The 19,549-nt window shown below is 42.9% G+C and overlaps 1 protein-coding gene across 1 annotated transcript; it reads left to right on the top strand.

Annotated features, from left to right (window-relative positions):
* Positions 1-122: 122 nt before the first annotated feature.
* Positions 123-19,333, top strand: ncf1 (neutrophil cytosolic factor 1). Its single transcript, XM_041893739.2, has 11 exons — positions 123-246; positions 571-651; positions 873-948; positions 3,445-3,610; positions 4,413-4,471; positions 4,630-4,752; positions 7,033-7,140; positions 7,761-7,878; positions 8,066-8,179; positions 8,351-8,526; positions 18,884-19,333. Exons 1-11 carry the CDS (start codon positions 175-177, stop codon positions 19,027-19,029), a joined length of 1,239 nt encoding a protein of 412 aa, XP_041749673.1. The 5' UTR covers positions 123-174; the 3' UTR covers positions 19,030-19,333.
* Positions 19,334-19,549: the final 216 nt, after the last annotated feature.

The raw sequence follows: 19,549 nt of genomic DNA, 5'->3' as shown, positions 1-19,549 counted from the left end.
TTCTCAGTAAATGACCAGAGTGAAAGCTATGTGAGGATCCCAAGGTATCTGTTGAGGGACCTCCTCCTACAGGGGCTGGCTGCTTTCTGAGCTCACACTGTTGCTATAAAAAGCCATCTTCCCATTTCACCCAGCACACTTGTGGACTTGATCATCACTCTTCTGCATCTCACAATGGAGGAAACCTATGTCAGGCATGTGGAGTTGCTGGGCTTTGAGAAACGTTTCTTCCCCAGCCAGCACTATGTGAGTTTGAGACTGCCATTGTTGACCAAAATACACAATGGTTCAGTGGAGGTTAATGCAGTACTTGTGGTTTGTTTCCCAGACACAGATTAAGCCTAGTCATAGACTAAAAAAGCATGCTCAATGGAGATTCTCTATTAAAAGTACTTCTTAGTCCGATTCACTTCTTGTTAATAGTGAAGAGAAATGCTTAAAAATCTTTAATGTCCAGGTATATTAGTTAACATTAAATTGCTTTGATAACATTTTCATTCAGCAAGAGCCATTTCTGTTGAGCATTTGATTGGAGTTCTTCACTTATCTTTTTGACTACTTTCTCTGAAGGTCTACATGCTGATGGTAAAATGGAACGACCTGTCTGAGAAGTTGATCTATAGAGGGTATCCGGAGATCTACACCTTTCACGTGAGTAGCTGCCTCACACAACTTAATAACCTGAATGCAAAAAGTAGGAAAGATGGACAGCTGTGTACGTGTAGTGTTTGTCTGTATGCAAATAGCAGTCGAAGGGATTTCATTGCTACCTCTGTAAATGAAGCTTGTAATATGGATAAATGCTGTTGAATGCCTGCCTTCCTACTACCCCCACTGATCTGCAGTCAGTTGATAATGTGTCTGGGTTATAGAAATCCCTGAAGGAGATGTTCCCCATTGAGGCGGGTGACATTGATAAGAAAGACAGGATCATCCCTGCACTACCAGGTGAGGACATGTATCTGCTCCAAGGCTTACCTCTCCACCATGATAGCCGATGTGTGGTTAGCGTTCTTGCACTGGTTGCCTGCAACACATTGGTGGTGGATGAGGTGAGTTTCCACCTTACCATGTCAAGCGCTTTGAGCACCTAGGTGGAAAATCATGGATAAAGAAAGTATTGATCACTCGACAATTTACTATAGAAGTGATGTTGTAATTCTAGTGTCCTTTGAGTGATTCCTCACGAAACCCAGACAAAATAAATCATGATTTAGTCCTTTGGAGAAAGGATTGTTGACATTTGTATCTAAAAGCATAATTGAGAAATAATGGATCAAAGTTGGCATATGTATGACATTTTGGCCTTACCCAGGCCTTCTTTTAAGATTCCCTAGTGTTTCATAGGTAGGTGCTATAATGCAAACATTGGTGTCATATGAAGTTTTACCGCTTGCTCTGTAATATAAGTAGTATTTCAATAAAATAAAATAAAATATATATAAATATGAACATGGTTAATTTTGGAGGGGGGCTAATTTTTCAATATATTGTTGAAAATTCTACGATGCCAATTTCTCTGGAAATAAATGGGCCTTAACTTTAAAACTAGCGGTGATCCCACTCTGGAACTTTGATATGCCCGTTGAGCATATTATGTTCAACAATATATTGACAAATTAGCCAAATCAAAAATGGTATATTTTCAATATTCATACATTTATTTAAAAATACAAACTTATTCTACTCATATTACAGAGCAAGTGTGGTAACATTTACATTTTAGTAATTTAGCAGACGCTCTTATCCAGAGCGACTTACAGTTAGTGAATGCATACATTTTCATACTGGCCCCCCATAACCCTGGCGTTGCAAGCGCCATGCTCTACCAACTGAGCTACAGGGGACTAAAGCTTCATATGACACCCATTTTTGTTTTGTAGCATTATGGAGTCTTAAAGGAGGCCTGGGTAAGGCCAAAATGTCATAAATATGGCAACTTTGATTAAAGTTGATTAATTATTTCTCAGTTATGCTTTTAGAATCAAATGTAAAATATATGTCAACAATCCTTCCTCCAAAAGGACTATTCTATGGGTTACATTTCGTGAAGATCCCCAAAATTATGGTCCTTTTTTGTCTGGGTTTCGTGAGGAAACTCCTTTGCCTTTTTGCTTGATTTGAAAACATAAAAAAGTATACAGGTAGGTGTTGAATGCGCTTGGGTGAACAGACAAAAAATAGTCAATGCTTTGTATAAGGAAACACCTGCTGCTGCAATCCAGATGTGACAAATGTACTTCTCTTTTTTAATACAATGCTAATCAGTAAACCATAACTAATTTTAAATTAAATCATGGTTCTGGGTCGGATCTGATAGCGCGAGTCGGCTTGGTTTCTGTCTCTCCCTGCTCTCAATGTCACTCGCTCACAGTACGCCCCCCCGCCTGCTAGAGCGGCACCTCTCCATCCTCTCACGCTTTATCAGCTCTGGTTAATAAAAGAGCTTAAAAAATGAATTTTCTGCTGCTTCCCTCATTCGGATCAGACTGGGTCTGGATACGACCAGGTCTATACGGAACGGGTCTAGTTGTCCTTGGGTCCGTTTGGAACGGGTCTCTATTTAAAAATGTTATTTATGCATATAGGGTCTGGGTGGGAAAGCCCCAGGTCCATTTTGGAACAGGTCCAACTTTTTGGACCCGTGAAGACCTCTACTTTACAGTTAAACTGATGGGTAGGGATTCTGTATGTTTAAGACAGGCATATTACGTATTTTACACATTTGAATTTTTGTCAAACAGTTTGCACTTTCTCCCTAAAGGCAGCATGTTTTTAATCCAAAGGTTGTGACCACTTGTGATCCAAACCATATTATTTAGCACAAAAACAAAACTAACTAACACAAGGACTTTCCCTCAACAGGGCTCAAGTGGTTATTAAGGTTCTGTTGATGCAACATGGGAAAGCAGAAGTTCCAGACAAACCTCATAAATTGTAGACAAACCGCATGAGATTTGTCTGCAACTTCTGCTTCCCCATGTTGCATCAACACAACCTTAAACTTGAGCCTTATTGAGGGAAAGTCCTTGTGTTAGTTTTGTATTCGTGCTGAATAATGTTTTTCACAGATAAACACATAACATCTAGTACACTTCAACTGTGAGAGGTGGAATCTAAAACAATAATCCAGAAAATCACACTATGATTTTTAAGTAATGAATTTGCATTTTATGCAAATTCATTACTTAAAGATCATAGTGTGATTTTCTGGATTATTGTTTTAGATTCCACCTCTCACAGTTGAAGTGTACCTATGATCAAAATTACAGACCTCTACATGCTTTGTAAGTAGGAAAACCTGCAAAATCGGCAGTGTATCAAATACTTGTTCTCCCCACTGTACCACTGTAGTATACCATTTAGAATATTCCATGTTAAGGAATGGGGGTTCTCTGTTTTCAATTGCCCTGCTCATATTCTCCCTTTCCTTCCTATCGTCAGCGCCAAAGTGGTTGGACAACCAAAAGAGCACAGAGACCAGGCAGAGCACTCTGGCTGAATACTGCGGTTCTCTCATCAACCTGCCCCCCAAGATCTCCCGTAGCCAGCTGGTACGCAACCTCTTCAAGGTCCGACCGGAGGACGAGAACCCACCCGCTCAACACCCGTCAGTACAACTACAAGCACTGTCTCACTACTGATCTGTAAACACTGTGGCTACATTCTGATTCTCTACCCTTGTCCTTACATTTTAGTCATTTTGCAGACGCTCTTATTCAAAGCGACTTACAGTAGTGAGTGCATACATTTTAATACTTTTTTCGTACTGGTCCCCCGTGGGAATCGAACCCAAAACCCTGGCGCTTGCAGCAATGCTCTACCAACTGAGGAATATGGTGGAAACTACCTCCAGCCATGTACGCACCAATCCATTGCTTTTAAATGCATGAGGGGGAGTGAACCAGAGGAGGCTGGTGTGAGGAGCTATAGGAGGATGGGCTAATTGTAATAGCTGGAATGGAGTCAATGGAATAGGATCAAACACATGGAAACAATGTGTTTGACTCCATTCCAGGAAGATGTTCCCTTCCCTCTTCTCTTGTTCACCCCCTTCCCAGATCTGATAGGACTGGATGGGTGAAAAGCAATATGGCGAAAACTAGGTGAAGTTATTGCTTACTCCTACCCAGTTGTATCAGATCCATTAATGGAAATGAACTAGGGAAGTGGACGGCTTCCTGGAATGAAACTCAGCCTGTATTACCTTTGCTTCTGGATTGATGAGTGAGTTCTCTGTAGCTCAGCTGGTAGAGCACGGCGCTTGTAACGCCAAGGTAGTGGGTTCGATCCCCGGGACCACCCATACACAAAAATGTATGCACGCATGACTGTAAGTCGCTTTGGATAAAAGCGTCTGCTAAATGGCATATTATTATTTATTATTATTATTCTCCATGTTTCCCCTGTAGATTAAAAAGAAATGAGACCTTTGTGGTGTCCAATGACAAGCCAAGAGACAACACTTCTGGTAAGACCTTGTCTCTAGTCTTTACCCTTTTATTAACCCACTAATAGATACACTTTTCTTGCCAAATGTGAGGGAATATGGGCTCTAGTGTACTATAGTCCTGTTATAAAGAGATCTACCATAGAGATTTAAGAGTGTCATTTTTGTGGTCTGTTCAGAGATCTCTGGCCCCATCATATTGGAAAGCTACCGGGTGATTGCTGACTACAGCCACACCTCCAAGTATGAGATCACCCTGCATACTGGAGACTTGGTGGAGATTGTGGAGAAAAGCCCAAACGGTGAGTGACGATAAGAGATAACATCACTGACCCAATGAATGGTCCCAGTCAGAGCAGAAGCCATCTGAAAATGGAGTTGCTGTAAATCGGGGTGTTGTATTCAGTGTACACTAGATTACAGCACCAAGCATGAACCATGAACATTTTGCATGAAATGATAGGCACAAAAGTGTGCATGTGACAATGTGCACTGAATGCAACATACAGTTGAAGTCGGAAGTTTACATACACCTTAGCCAAATACATTTAAACTCAGTTTTTCGCAATTCCTGACATTTAATCCTAGTAATAATTCCCTGTCTTAGGTCAGGAGACTCATGGGCGGCGCACAATTGGCCCAGCGTCGTCCAGGGTAGGGGAGGGAATGGCCGGCAGGGATGTAGCTCAGTTGATAGAGCATGGCGTTTGCAACGCCAGGGTTGTGGGTTTGTTTCCCACGGGGGGCCAGTATTTAAAAAAAATATATGTATTCACTAACTGTAAGTCGCTCTGGATAAGAGCGTCTGCTAAATGACTAAAATGTAAATGTAAAATGTCAGTTAGGATCACTTTATTTTAAGAATGTGAAATGTCAGAATATTAGTAGAGTGAATGATTTACTTCAGCTTTTATTTATTTCATCACATTCCCAGTGGGTCAGAAGTTTACATACACTCAATTAGTATTGCCTTTAAATTGTTTAACTTGGGTCAAACGTTTCGGGTAGCCTTCCACAAGCTTCCCACAATAAGTTGGGTGACTTTTGGCCCGTTCCTCCTGACAGAGCTGGTGTAACTGAGTCAGGTTTGTAGGCCTCCTTGCTCGCACACGCTTTTTCAGTTCTGCCCATACATTTTCTATAGGATTGAGGTCAGGGCTTTGTGATGGCCACTCCAATACCTTGCCTTTGTTGTCCTTAAGCCATTTTGCCACAACTTTGGAAGTATAATTGAGGTCATTGTCCATTTGGAAGACCCATTTGCGACCAAGCTTTAACTTCCTGACTGATGTCTTGAGATGTTGCTTCAATACATCCACATAATTTTCCTTCCTCATTATGCCATCTATTTTGTGAAGTGCACCAGTCCCTCACGCAGCAAAGCACCCCCACAGCATGATGCTGCCACCCCCGTGCTTCACGGTTGGGATGGTGTTCTTCGGCTTGCAAGCCTTCCCCTTTTTCCTCCAAACATAACGATGGTCATTATGGCCAAACAGTTCTATTTTCCTTTCATCAGACCAGAGGACATTTCTCCAAAAAGTACGATCTTTGTCCCCATGTGCAGTTGCAAACCGTAGTCTGGCTTTTTTTATGGCGGTTTTGGAGCAGTGGCTTCTTCCTTGCTGAGCGGCCTTTCAGGTTATGCTGATATAGGACTCGTTTTACTGTGGATATATATACTTTTGTTCCTGTTTCCTCCAGCATCTTCACAAGGTCCTTTGCTGTTGTTCTGAGATTGATTTGCACTTTTCGCACCAAAGTACGTTCATCTCTAGGGAGACAGAACGCGTCTCCTTCCTGAGCGGTATGACGGCTGCGTGGTCCCATGGTGTTTATACTTGGGTACTATTGTTTGTACAGATGAAAGTGGTACATTAAGGCGTTTGGAAATTGCTCCCAAGGATGAACCAGACTTGTGGAGGTCTACAAAAAAAAAATCTGAGGTCTTGGCTGATTTTCTTTTGATTTTCCCATGATGTCAAGCAAAGAGGCACTGAGTTTGAAGGTAGGCCTTGAAATACATCCACAGGTACACCTCCAATTGACTCAAATTATGTCAATTAGCCTATCAGAAGCTTCTAAAGCCATGACATCATTTTCTGGAATTTTCCAAGCTGTTTAAAGGCGCAGTCAACTTAGTGTATGTAAACTTCTGACCTACTGGAATTGTGATACAGTGAAATAATCTGTCTGTAAACAATTGTTGGAAAAATTACTTGTGTCATGCACAAAGTAGATGTCCTAACCGACTTGCCAAAACTATAGTTTGTTAACAAGATATTTGTGGAGTGGTTAAAAAGCTAGTTTCAATGACTCCAACCTAAGTGTATGTAAACTTCCGACTTCAACTGTACATGGTGATCCCTAAGGTGTCCCTGATTAACCAACTGCTGCTCCTGGGTGGTGTTCAGTAGGCACAAAACAGAAGACAACAGACTGAAACAGGGAGAGAGTACCTGGACCTACCCAATAAGAAACGCACATTTTCATTTTGAAAAATTTTAAAACGTTTACCATTGCATGCCCTACTGAACATGACCTTAGCGCTCACTTGACCTTTGACCCCTCTACCATGGCAGGTTGGTGGTTCTGCCAGTGTGAGGCCAAGCGAGGCTGGGTGCCCGCCTCTTACCTGGAAGCCCTGGATGGACCAGAGGAGTCTGAAGAAGCCGATCCCAACTACGCAGGCAAGTCTCACCACTTGCCAGGGCTCCATCTAAAATAAGAGCCAGGGAGGCTAGTGGTGTCACTATCTACTAGTGATTATATTTTTGACAATATCGCAATATTATTTTTGCGCTAGTTGGCTGTACCTGCACCAAAACTTATTTCAAAGCTTGTTCTCCATCTTCTTTTTTAAATAGGGGGCAAATTTTGTTTTCAGCACTTTTATTTCCATAACTAATCAAAATGTATTTTCTCATGGCTCTCTCTTGTCCCTCTGCAGCAGACATATGGTGACAATATGTTTGGAACATCGAATCGCAATAAAATCACAGTATCGAATCACAATACAAATTATATCTGCACCTAAGTTTCGTGGTAATATCTTATCGTGAGGTCCCTGGCAATTCCCAGCCCTACTATCTACATTAGTCATTTACATTTTTATCTAATATCTATTGATACGTGACACTGTTTTCAGTGAGGTCTCAGGAGATTTGTTACGTTTTGTGTTGGCAGTATACATAGTATAATATCAACCTAATCTGAAACAAACTTTAAGAAGTTAGGGAAGCCATTCCTCTAGGTGGTACACAAGCGTTGACTTAGAGCTCATAATTACATTGTGTGTTGGTCCCCACAGGAGAACTCTACATCACCACCAAAGCCTACAAGGCAGCACAAGATGATGAGCTGACTCTTGAGACGGGGGAAACTATTGAGGTCATTCACAAGCTCCTGGATGGATGGTGGGTGGTCAGGTATGTAGGCTGATTCTGTACTCTTCTACTCTTCCCTCTCTCTATGTGTCTCTCTATGAACGTCGGTCCACAGTCAGGCAGCTGTTTGGATCAGTAGTAGCTTCTATATTTGCTACTGTTGTATCATGTAGCCACACACACACACTGTGTTTCTAAGTGCTTGTTGGGTGCATATTGTCTTGGATAGGAAAGGAGAGGAGACAGGACACTTCCCCTCGATGTTTCTCTACAGAACTGGAGAAAAGAAGGAGATGGAGTCGGAAGAGCATGTGATTAGAAGACAGACACCTCCACCCAGACGGTAGGCCTACAAACTTCAGGAAATGAGTTCCTCTACGGATAAAGAAAGTTATGAAAGAATAGAAACTCTGACAAAGACGTCTACCTGGTCTTTCGTCAATTGATACTTCTCTTTTTAACGGTTGGTTTTAACTTCTCATTTCTTCTTTCCACATTTCCTCTTGGCTTTCAGTTCTACAATCCGCAATGCACAAAGTATTCACAGCAAAGGACGGCAGCGCATCAGCCAGGACACGTACCGCAGGAACAGTCGCCGCTTCCTGCAGCAGAAGGGTGGCCGGCCCAATCAGCCCAGGAAGACGTCCAAGGCCTCCACACAGTCCCCGCTGCAGGAGAGGAATAACAGAGGTACACCTAGAGGTGCAAAGGGAGGGTATATTACTGAAAACGTTCAAAGTTTACCAGTAAACTACCAGAATTTTGTTATCAGTTTTTATGTAATCTATCACAAGACATCTAGTGGCCCTTTTGGGTACTTCAGATTATCACAGGTGTCTAATAATCTCTGGCCCTCTGTGTGGCTTTATCGCATGTAAAGATTAAAAAATAGAATGACAAAGTTGTAAAACATTATCCTAAATAAAAACCATAAACTTAGTGAATATCACTGGTGTTTAATATGAGGGTTTCAGCATGAAATATCCTTTACATTTTCATTTACACTAAACAAAAATATAAACGCAACATGTAAAGTGTTGGTCCCATTTTTCATGAGCTAAAATAAAACATCCCAGAAATGTTGCATATGCACAAAAAGCTTATTCCTCTCAAATTGTGTGCACAAATGTGTTTACATCCCTGTTAGTGAGCATATCTCCTTTGCCAAGATAATCCATCCACTTGACAGGTGTGGCATATCAAGTAGCAGATTAAAGAGCATGATCATTACACCGGTGCACCTTGTGCTGGGGACAATAAAAGGCCACTCTAAAATGTACAGTTTTGTTGCGTTTATTTTTGTTCAGTATATTTGTTGTCAATATATACAGGCAAGCTCAGCTCTAGGCACTCCTTTACAGCTCAGCTGTAAGGAACTTTGTGACAACTTGAGCTCAATCATATACTCCCAAGTGTTTGAAAGATAGATACTATTTGAAACTGGGTCTCCGGTGGGGTAGTATCGGCTATGGCTTGCTCCCACAGTAAAGGCCTTCAATCAGAGAGCACAGATGTACACTGAGTATACCAAACATTAGGAACACAGTTGTGTCAAGTTGGCTGGATGTCCTTTGGGTGGTGGACCATTCTTGATACACACAGGAAACTGTTGAACGTGAAAAACCCAGCAGCGTTGCAGTTCTTGACACAAACCGGTGCATCTGGCACCTACTACCATACCCCGTTCAAAGGCACTTAAATATTTTGTCTTGCCCATTCACCCTCTGAATGGCACACATACACAATCCATGTCTCAATTGTCTCAAGGCTTACAAATCCTCCTTTAACCTGTCTCCTCCCCTTCATCTACACTGATTGAAGCGGACTTAACAAGTGACATCAATAAGGGATCATAGCTTTCACCTGAAATTACCTGGTCAGTCTATGTCATGGAAAGAGCAAGTGTTCTTAATGTTTTGTATACTCTGTGTGTATTGCCATCTCCATAAAAGTAGCAATGCGTATGCCCAGTGTTGCCTACTTAGCAACTGTCGCTATATTTAGCGAGTTTTCAGACCCCTCTATCCACACATTTTCAAAAAAGCAACTAGCGACAAATCTAGCGACTTTTTCTGGTGTTATTGGAGACTTTTGGAGACTGACGTGAAAGCACGTATCGTTCTTACTCTTCTAAACGAGCAGTGGGTGCCCCCGTGGGCCCCACCCCCGTGCCAAAGCACTCACAAGCGGCCCAGTCCTCGTGCAGCAGTCCCTCCCAGCTGCAGTCAGAGCAGGAGATGTTCACCCCTTCACATCCAGACTGCAAATGAATCGGGCATGTGGGAAGCCGGCGCTGGCTGATCCCTCCCATGCTTACATTCAGGGCAGGATGTAAATGTAGTGTGTTTTTTACTCACTTTTTGTCTCTCCCACAACGTTATTCCTCTCTCCTACAGAGATTATGCAAATTAGGTGATAACGTTTTTTTTACCATTAACATTATGAATGCAGAAACGTTTAATGACCTGTCACACACTCTGGTAATGACTGAAATGCATCTATAAGGGGACACTACTCATCCAGGGTTTTCTATCCTCATTGAAAACAGTTTAACTTTGCCTGAATTCAAGCTAAAACGACACAGTTGATATATTTTTTTTGTTGGGGGGGGGGGGTGTTATAACCGGATTATAGCTCCCATCCAAATGTCATGATGAATATATATATATATTAATGTCGTAGTAACCAGTCAACTCCATTACACTCAAAAGTTACTTAAACATCAACCAGTGAATGCTAGCCATCGTTAGCTATGCTACCAGTCTGTCTTAATGAGTGTTAGCATGCTAACAGCATACCCTGCACACAAAAATAATATTTCTAAGGGGTATGCAGTAGGTTAACGATATCAGCCAAATAATGTTGTATCGGACATTTCAAACAACATTCCCAGCTAATGAGAAAACAGTCATGGTATTTAGTTTAAGAGAATTAACGAGATTGAGCAAAGAAAATTTGGGCTAATTTGAATGCCCGCCAACGGCAGATATTTACATCCGTACCCCAGTAGACCCCGCGTGACTGCTCCGAAACTTCTTGCTGTGTATCCCTATAAGAACTCCAACTCTTAGTCGGGGACTTAACGCACCGTCTCGATACTTACATTACAAAAAATAGACGAAAGATAACTTTATTTTGGTGAGTGTTAATTTTTTTGTGTAGTTGAAAAAAGTTATACTTTAATACAGTTGAAATGTTAACAAATGAGATGTGCTGAAATGAAAGCAACTTCCGTAAAAGTGAACACTCGGATTATAGTGATATTATGTCTGGCCTCAAACTCTGTAAAGGATGCATAGATAGGTACAGTATAACCTAGAGCAAGGCATGTTGGTTTTAAATTGGGTGTGTATCCTTCTCTTGAAACACTTGTTGAATTATGCAAGCGAACGTGACAACAACAGTAATTAATAATTAATGAGGCAGTCTAGACTAGCCATATTCAACAGGTAGACCACGGTCCGCATCCGGACCCATTAAGCGGTCAATACGGACCGCGGGTCCCGAATAAATAATAAATACAATAAAACGTTTTTCTTTTGGTTTTGGGAACTCAGTCGGGCTTTCAACTTACTGCTGTTGAGAGTTGTAATAGTAGAATGCACAAGGTGCAATTTCGAAATTTGGTAGTACATGGGCAGTTTTCCTCTTGGTATGTCATTCGCTGACAGATGTAGAGCTATTTATTACCTGTCAGAAATGTCCAGTTGATCAACTACTAGCCAATGTAAACTAGATAGGTAAATTAGGCTAACCAGATATTTAAATCTTGTTTTTATCTTGGCCAGATTACGTGCGCAGGGGCCTCAACCCCCAGGGGACCCCCATTTGATTTTGTTGAGTCACTCCGGTATCTTATAAACACACATTGCAAAATGTGAACAGATTGAACAGTTTGGGGTTCCATGGGTTGCGAGGTGGGAGTTTATTACTACTACGCCGATAAATTACAATATCCATTCGGATCTTTGCCACCTAGGACATTTGTGTGATGGGACCTTCTCAAATAGTAGTTTTTTAATTTTTTATTTCACCTTTATTTAACCAGGTAAGCCAGTTGAGAACAAGTTCTCATTTACAACTGCGACCTGGCCAAGATAAAGCAAAGCAGTGCGATAAAAACAACAACACAGAGTTACATATGGGGTAAAACAAAACAACAGAAAATATATATACAGTGTGTGCAAATGTAGCAAGTTATGGAGGTAAGGCAATAAATAGGCCATAGTGCAAAATAATTACAATTAGTATTAACACTGGAATGATAGATGTGCAAGAGATGATGTGCAAATAGAGATACTGTGGTGCAAATGAGCAAAATAAATAACAATATAGGGATGAGGTAGTTGGGTGGGCTAATTTCAGATGGGCTGTGTACAGGTGCAGTGATCGGTAAGGTGCTCTGACAACTGATGCTTAAAGTTAGTGAGGGAGATAAGAGTCTCCAGCTTCAGAGATTTTTGCAATTCGTTCCAGTCATTGGCAGCAGAGAACTGGAAGGAATGGCGGCCAAAGGAGGTGTTGGCTTTGGGGATGACCTTTGAGATATACCTGCTGGAGCGCATACTACGGGTGGGTGTTGCTATGGTGACCAATGAGCTAAGATAAGGCAGGGATTTGCCTAGCAGTGATTTATAGATGGCCTGGAGCCAGTGGGTTTGACAACGAACATGTAATGAGGACCAGCCAACACGAGCGTACAGGTCACAGTGGTGGGTAGTATATGGGGCTTTGGTGACAAAACGGATGGCACTGTGATAGACTACATCCAATTTGCTGAGTAGAGTGTTGGAGACTATTTTGTAAATGACATCGCCAAAGTCAAGGATCGGTAGGATAGTTAGTTTTACGAGGGCATGTTTGGCAGCATGAGTGAAGGAGGCTTTGTTGCGAAATAGGAAGCCGATTCTAGATTTAACTTTGGATTGGAGATGCTTAATGTGAGTCTGGAAGGAGAGTTTACAGTCTAACCAGACACCTAGGTATTTGTAGTTGTCCACATACTCTAGGTCAGACCCGTCGAGAGTAGTGATTCTAGTCGGGTGGGAGGGTGCCAGCAGCGTTCGATTGAAGAGCATGCATTTAGTTTTACTAGTGTTTAAGAGCAGTTGGAGGCTACTGAAGGAGTGTTGTATGGCATTGAAGCTCGTTTGGAGGTTTGTTAACACAGTGTCCAATGAAGGGCCAGATGTATACAGTAGGGAAAAAAAGTATTTAGTCAGCCACCAATTGTGCAAGTTCTCCCACTTAAAAAGATGAGAGAGGCCTGTAATTTTCATCATAGGTACACGTCAACTATGACAGACAAAATGAGGAAAAAAATTCCAGAAAAGCTAGGCTAGACAATCTGGACCCTTTCTTTCTAAAACTAGCCGCCGAAATTGTCGCAACCCCTATTACTAGCCTGTTCAACCTCTCTTTCGTAACGTCTGAGATCCCCAGAGATTGGAAAGCTGCCGCGGTCATCCCCCTCTTCAAAGGGGGTGACACTCTAGATCCAAACTGTTACAGACCTATATCCATCCTGCCCTGCCTTTCGAAAGTTTTGAAAGCCAAGTTAACAAACAGCTCACCCGACCATTTCCGAATCCCACCGTACCTTCTCCGCTATGCAATCCGGTTTCCGAGCTGGTCATGGGTGCACTTCAGCCACACTCAAGGTCCTAAACGATATTATAACCGCGATCGATAATAGACAGTACTGTGCAGCCGTCTTCATCGACCTGGCCAAGGCTTTCGACCCTGTCAACCACCGCATTCTTATTGGCAGACTAAATAGCCTTGGTTTCTCAAATGACTGCCTCGCCTGGTTCACCAACTACTTCTCAGATAGAGTTCAATGTGTCAAATCGGAGGGCCTGTTGTCTGGACCTATGGCAGTCTCTATGGGGGTGCCACAGGGTTCAATTCTTGGGCCGACTCTTTTCTCTGTGTATATCAATGATGTCGCTCTTGCTGCTGGTGACTCTCAGATCCACCTCTACGCAGACGACACCATATTGTACAGTGGGGGAAAAAAGTATTTAGTCAGCCACCAATTGTGCAAGTTCTCCCACTTAAAAAGATGAGAGAGGCCTGTAATTTTCATCATAGGTACACGTCAACTATGACAGACAAAATGAGATTATTTTTTCCAGAAAATCACATTGTAGGATTTTTAATGAATTTATTTGCAAATTATGGTGGAAAATAAGTATTTGGTCACCTACAAACAAGCAAGATTTCTGGCTCTCACAGACCTGTAACTTCTTCTTTAAGAGGCTCCTCTGTCCTCCACTCGTTACCTGTATTAATGGCACCTGTTTGAACTTGTTATCAGTATAAAAGACACCTGTCCACAACCTCAAACAGTCACACTCCAAACTCCACTATGGCCAAGACCAAAGAGCTGTCAAAGGACACCAGAAACAAAATTGTAGACCTGCACCAGGCTGGGAAGACTGAATCTGCAATAGGTAAGCAGCTTGGTTTGAAGAAATCAACTGTGGGAGCAATTATTAGGAAATGGAAGACATACAAGACCACTGATAATCTCCCTCGATCTGGGGCTCCACGCAAGATCTCACCCTGTGGGGTCAAAATGATCACAAGAACGGTGAGCAAAATCCCAGAACCACACGGGGGACCTAGTGAATGACCTGCAGAGAGCTGGGACCAAAGTAACAAAGCCTACCATCAGTAACACACTACGCCGCCAGGGACTCAAATCCTGCAGTGCCAAATGTGTCCCCCTGCTTAAGCCAGTACATGTCCAGGCCCGTCTGAAGTTTGATAGAGTGCATTTGGATGATCCAGAAGAGGATTGGGAGAATGTCATATGGTCAGATGAAACCAAAATAGAACTTTTTGGTAAAAACTCAACTCGTCGTGTTTGGAGGACAAAGAATGCTGAGTTGCATCCAAAGAACACCATACCTACTGTGAAGCATGGGGTGGAAACATCATGCTTTGGGGCAGTTTTTCTGCAAAGGGACCAGGACGACTGATCCGTGTAAAGGAAAGAATGAATGGGGCCATGTATCGTGAGATTTTGAGTGAAAACCTCCTTCCATCAGCAAGGGCATTGAAGATGAAACATGGCTGGGTCTTTCAGCATGACAATGATCCCAAACACACCGCCCGGGCAACGAAGGAGTGGCTTCGTAAGAAGCATTTCAAGGTCCTGGAGTGGCCTAGCCAGTCTCCAGATCTCAACCCCATAGAAAATCTTTGGAGGAGTTGAAAGTCCGTGTTGCCCAGCGACAGCCCCAAAACATCACTGCTCTAGAGGAGATCTGCATGGAGGAATGGGCCAAAATACCAGCAACAGTGTGTGAAAACCTTGTGAAGACTTACAGAAAACGTTTGACCTGTGTCATTGCCAACAAAGGGTATATAACAAAGTATTGAGAAACTTTTGTTATTGACCAAATACTTATTTTTCACCATAATTTGCAAATAAATTCATTAAAAATCCTACAATGTGATTTTCTGGAAAAAATAATCTCATTTTGTCTCTCATAGTTGACGTGTACCTATGATGAAAATTACAGGCCTCTCATCTTTTTAAGTGGGAGAACTTGCACAATTGGTGGCTGACTAAATACTTTTTTCCCCCACTGTACAATATGGTGTCGTCTGCGTAGAGGTGGATCTGAGAGTCACCAGCAGCAAGAGCGACATCATTGATATACACAGAGAAAAGAGTCGGCCCAAGAATTGAACCCTGTGGCACCCCCATAGAGACTGCCATAGGTCCAGACAACAGGCCCTCCGATTTGACACATTGAACTCTATCTGAGAAGTAGTTGGTGAACCAGGCAAGGCAGTCATTTGAGAAACCAAGGCTATTTAGTCTGCCAATAAGAATGCGGTGGTTGACAGGGTCGAAAGCCTTGGCCAGGTCGATGAAGACGGCTGCACAGTACTGTCTATTATCGATCGCGGTTATAATATCGTTTAGGACCTTGAGTGTGGCTGAAGTGCACCCATGACCAGCTCGGAAACCGGATTGCATAGCGGAGAAGGTACGGTGGGATTCGAAATGGTCGGTGAGCTGTTTGTTAACTTGGCTTTCAAAAACTTTCGAAAGGCAGGGCAGGATGGATATAGGTCTGTAACAGTTTGGATCTAGAGTGTCACCCCCTTTGAAGAGGGGGATGACCGCGGCAGCTTTCCAATCTCTGGGGATCTCAGACGTTACGAAAGAGAGGTTGAACAGGCTAGTAATAGGGGTTGCGACAATTTCGGCGGCTAGTTTTAGAAAGGAAGGGTCCAGATTGTCTAGCCCAGCTGATTTGTAGGGGTCCAGATTGTGCAGCTCTTTCAGAACATCAGCTGTCTGAATTTGTGTGAAGGAGAAGCGGGGGGGACATGGGCAAGTTGCAGAGCTGGTGGCCGGGGTAGTGGTAGCCAGGTGGAACGCATGGCCAGCCGTAGCAAAATGCTTGTTGAAATTCTCGATTATTGTAGATTTATCGGTGGTGATAGTGTTTCCTAGCCTCAGTGCAGTGGGCAGCTGGGAGGAAGTGCTCTTATTCTCCATGGACTTTACAGTGTCCCAAAACTTTTTGGAGTCAGTGCTACAGGATGCAAATTTCTGTTTGAAAAAGTTAGCCTTTGCTTTCCTAACTGCTTGTGTATATTGGTTCCTAACTTCCCTGAAAAGTTGCATATCGCGGGGGCTATTTGATGCTAATGCAGTACGCCACAGGATGTTTTTGTGCTGGTCAAGGGCAGTCAAGTCTGAGGAGAACCAGGGGCTATATCTGTACTTAGTTCTGTATTTTTTGAATGGGGCATGTTTATTTAAGATTGAGAGGAAATTACTTTTATAGAACAACCAGGCATCTTCTACTGACGGAATGAGATCTATATCCATCCAGGACACCTGGGCCAGGTCAATTAGGAAGGCCTGCTCGCTAAAGTGTTTTAGGGAGCGTTTGACAGTGATGAGGGGTGGTCGTTTGACCGTGGACCCGTTACGGACGCAGGCAATAAGGCAGTGATCGCTGAGATCCTGGTTGAAGACAGCGGAGGTGTATTTAGAGGGTAAGTTAGTCAGGATGATATCTATGAGGGTACCCATGTTTACGGATTTAGGGTTGTACCTGGTAGGTTCGTTGATAATTTGTGTGAGATTGAGGGCATCTAGTTTGGATTGTAGGATGGCCGGGGTGTTAAGCATATCCCAATTTAGGTCACCAAACAGTACGAACTCTGAAGATAAATGGGGGGCAATCAATTCACATATGGTGTCCAGGGCACAGCTGGGGGCTGAGGGGGGTCTGTAGCAAGCGGTAACAGTGAGAGACTTATTTCTGGAAAGATGGATGTTTAGAAGTAGAAGCTCAAACTGTTTGGGCACAGACCTGGATAGTATGATAGAGCTCTGCAGGCTATCTCTACAGTAGATTGCAACTCCACCCCCTTTGGCAGTTCTATCTAGACGGAAAATGTTATAGTTGGGGATGGAAATTTCAGCATTTTTGGTGGCCTTCCTAAGCCAGGATTCAGACACTGCTAGAACATCAGGGTTGGCGGAGTGTGCTAACGCAGTGAATAACTCAAACTTAGGAAGGAGACTTCTGATATTAACATGCAAGAAACCAAGGTTTTTACGGTTACAGAAGTCAACAAATGATAGCGCCTGGGGAGTAGGAGTGATACTGGGGGCTGCAGGGCCTGGGTTAGCCTCTACATCACCAGAGAAACAGAGGAGGACTAGAATAAGGATACGGCTAAAGGCTTTAAGAACTGGTCTTCTAGTGCGTTGGGTACAGAGAATAAAGGGGGCAGATTTCCGGGCGTTGTAGAAAAGATTCAGGGCATTATGTACAGACAAGGATATGGAAGGATAAGAGTACAGTGGAGGTAAACCTAAGCGTTGGGTAACAATGAAAGAGATAGCATCACTGGAGGCACCGATTGAGTCGGTCTCTGCGTGTATGGGAGGTGGGACAAAGGAGCTATCTAAGGCAGGTTTAGCTGGGCTGGGGGATCTACAGTGAAATAGTACAATAAGAAATAACCGAAACAGCAATAAGCAAACCATATTGACATGGGAGAGAGGCATAAAGGAATCACAGGTGTAATTTGAGAGAGCTAAGACAACAGCTGGTAATGGCGACACAGTTTGGGCTGAGGCTAAACATAAACAGGATGCGGTACCGTAAAAAGGAACAGTCCAGCAGGCATCAGCTGTATAGCTGAGTTATCAGAAGGTCCGGTGAACAGCAATAGGATAGTTCGGAGGTAGTTCGGGGGCTGCTAAAGCACTAGCGAGCAAGAGGCCACGGCTAGTGTGTGCTAGCGGGCCGGGGCTAGCAGATGGAATCTTCGTGGTCGACGTCGTAACGGGAAGCCTGTTGTAACCACATCAGACGATTTCGTCGGCAGACCAGTCGTGTTGGATCGGCGGGGCTCCGTGTCAACACTAGGTGGTCCCGTCCGGTTGACAGAGCGGTAGATAGCCGGGAGATGGGCCTGGCTCACCTCATGGGCCTGGCTCAAAGCTAGCTCAGGCTGATTAGCCAAACCACAACGGCAATTTTGTTGCAGCTAGCTGGTAGCGATGAATCCGGTGTTAAAGGTCCAGTGATTCAGTGATTCCGGCAGAAAAACCGATATGTTCTGGGTCGATAACGCGCTGTGCAGACAGTGCAGACTAGTTGAGTACACCCTGGTCTAGACAGTGCAGGTGAGCGCAGTTTATAATTAAAGGTAGCCTAGACAGAGGAACGTAAATGTATATATGAGTGCATTATAAGAAAAAGTGAAATGTTACAATTAATTGAATACCTGAATTCCCACCAATGCCTGAACTTCATTAATTATTTGTCTCTCCCAGTACAATGTCTTATGTACTTATGTGCTATATAATCTGATGGATTGGAACAATTCTAAAAGTTTGGAGTCTCTTTATCTTCATCCAATGTCCAACTGTTAGATTGATCAGAATTGTATTTTTAACCTTTAATTTAGACAATTGTTGCTAATAAAAAGTCCTTCATAGTTCTCTAATCTCTACAGATTGACTTTAGGCCTGGTTTATTGTGTTGTTTTTCAGACAACATCCCAAAGACAGCGGGCTCTAGTCCGGGGTGTGAGCTGAAAGGGGCTCCCCTCATCCCCCCTCGGCCCAGTCCTGAACTCATCATGGAGCGCTGCACAGAGAACACACGCAAGAAAGTCAGTGTCCGCAAATCGAACTGAGCTTTAAGCTTTAAACTGTGTGGATCTGGACTTGTGTCAGCAATGCAATCAGAGATGGGTTAATGTGCACATTACAAGCTAAACAGCCGATAAAGCCAACCATGTGTGCCATAGAGGGCATTTAGTTCTTAATGTTAGCACTAGCTAACTGCTTATGGAGAAAGTAAAACAATAGTGAATGTAAATACAAAAGCAAAGGAGTATTTGTGTTTTTCTAGGGTCGGTTTTCTTATTGTTACTTTTACATATGCAATGTTTTAATGTTGAATGTTTTTTAATAAAGTGTGTGGTTATTAAACGTGTTTGACGCAGTATGCAGTTTTTGGAACATAAGATGAGTTATTTATTTGTTGAATTTAGCTATTTGTAACCTACAAAATAAATAATAATTCAGACAATGTTCTGCAGTCTCTGCATTTTTATCTTCTCTGCTCATTCTCCTTGTCCTAATGTATGTATGATTTCAGCCTGGTCGCTCCGACTAGACGTAGCATAGTACACATTTTGTTGGGTACCTCAA

This window comes from Coregonus clupeaformis, chromosome 13, assembly GCF_020615455.1.
Source record: "Coregonus clupeaformis isolate EN_2021a chromosome 13, ASM2061545v1, whole genome shotgun sequence".
In the NCBI taxonomy this organism is placed as follows: Eukaryota; Metazoa; Chordata; class Actinopteri; order Salmoniformes; family Salmonidae; genus Coregonus; species Coregonus clupeaformis.
This window is presented reverse-complemented; position numbering and strand designations above follow the sequence as displayed.

Coding starts and splice junctions, on each gene's coding strand:
- ncf1 (XM_041893739.2), top strand. CDS start 175: ATGGAGGAAACCTATGTCAGGCATGTGGAGTTGCTGGGCTTTGAGAAA. Junction 4,753..7,032: donor TGTGGAGAAAAGCCCAAACG/GTGAGTGACGAT, acceptor CTACCATGGCAG/GTTGGTGGTTCTGCCAGTGT. Junction 7,879..8,065: donor GATGGATGGTGGGTGGTCAG/GTATGTAGGCTG, acceptor TGTCTTGGATAG/GAAAGGAGAGGAGACAGGAC.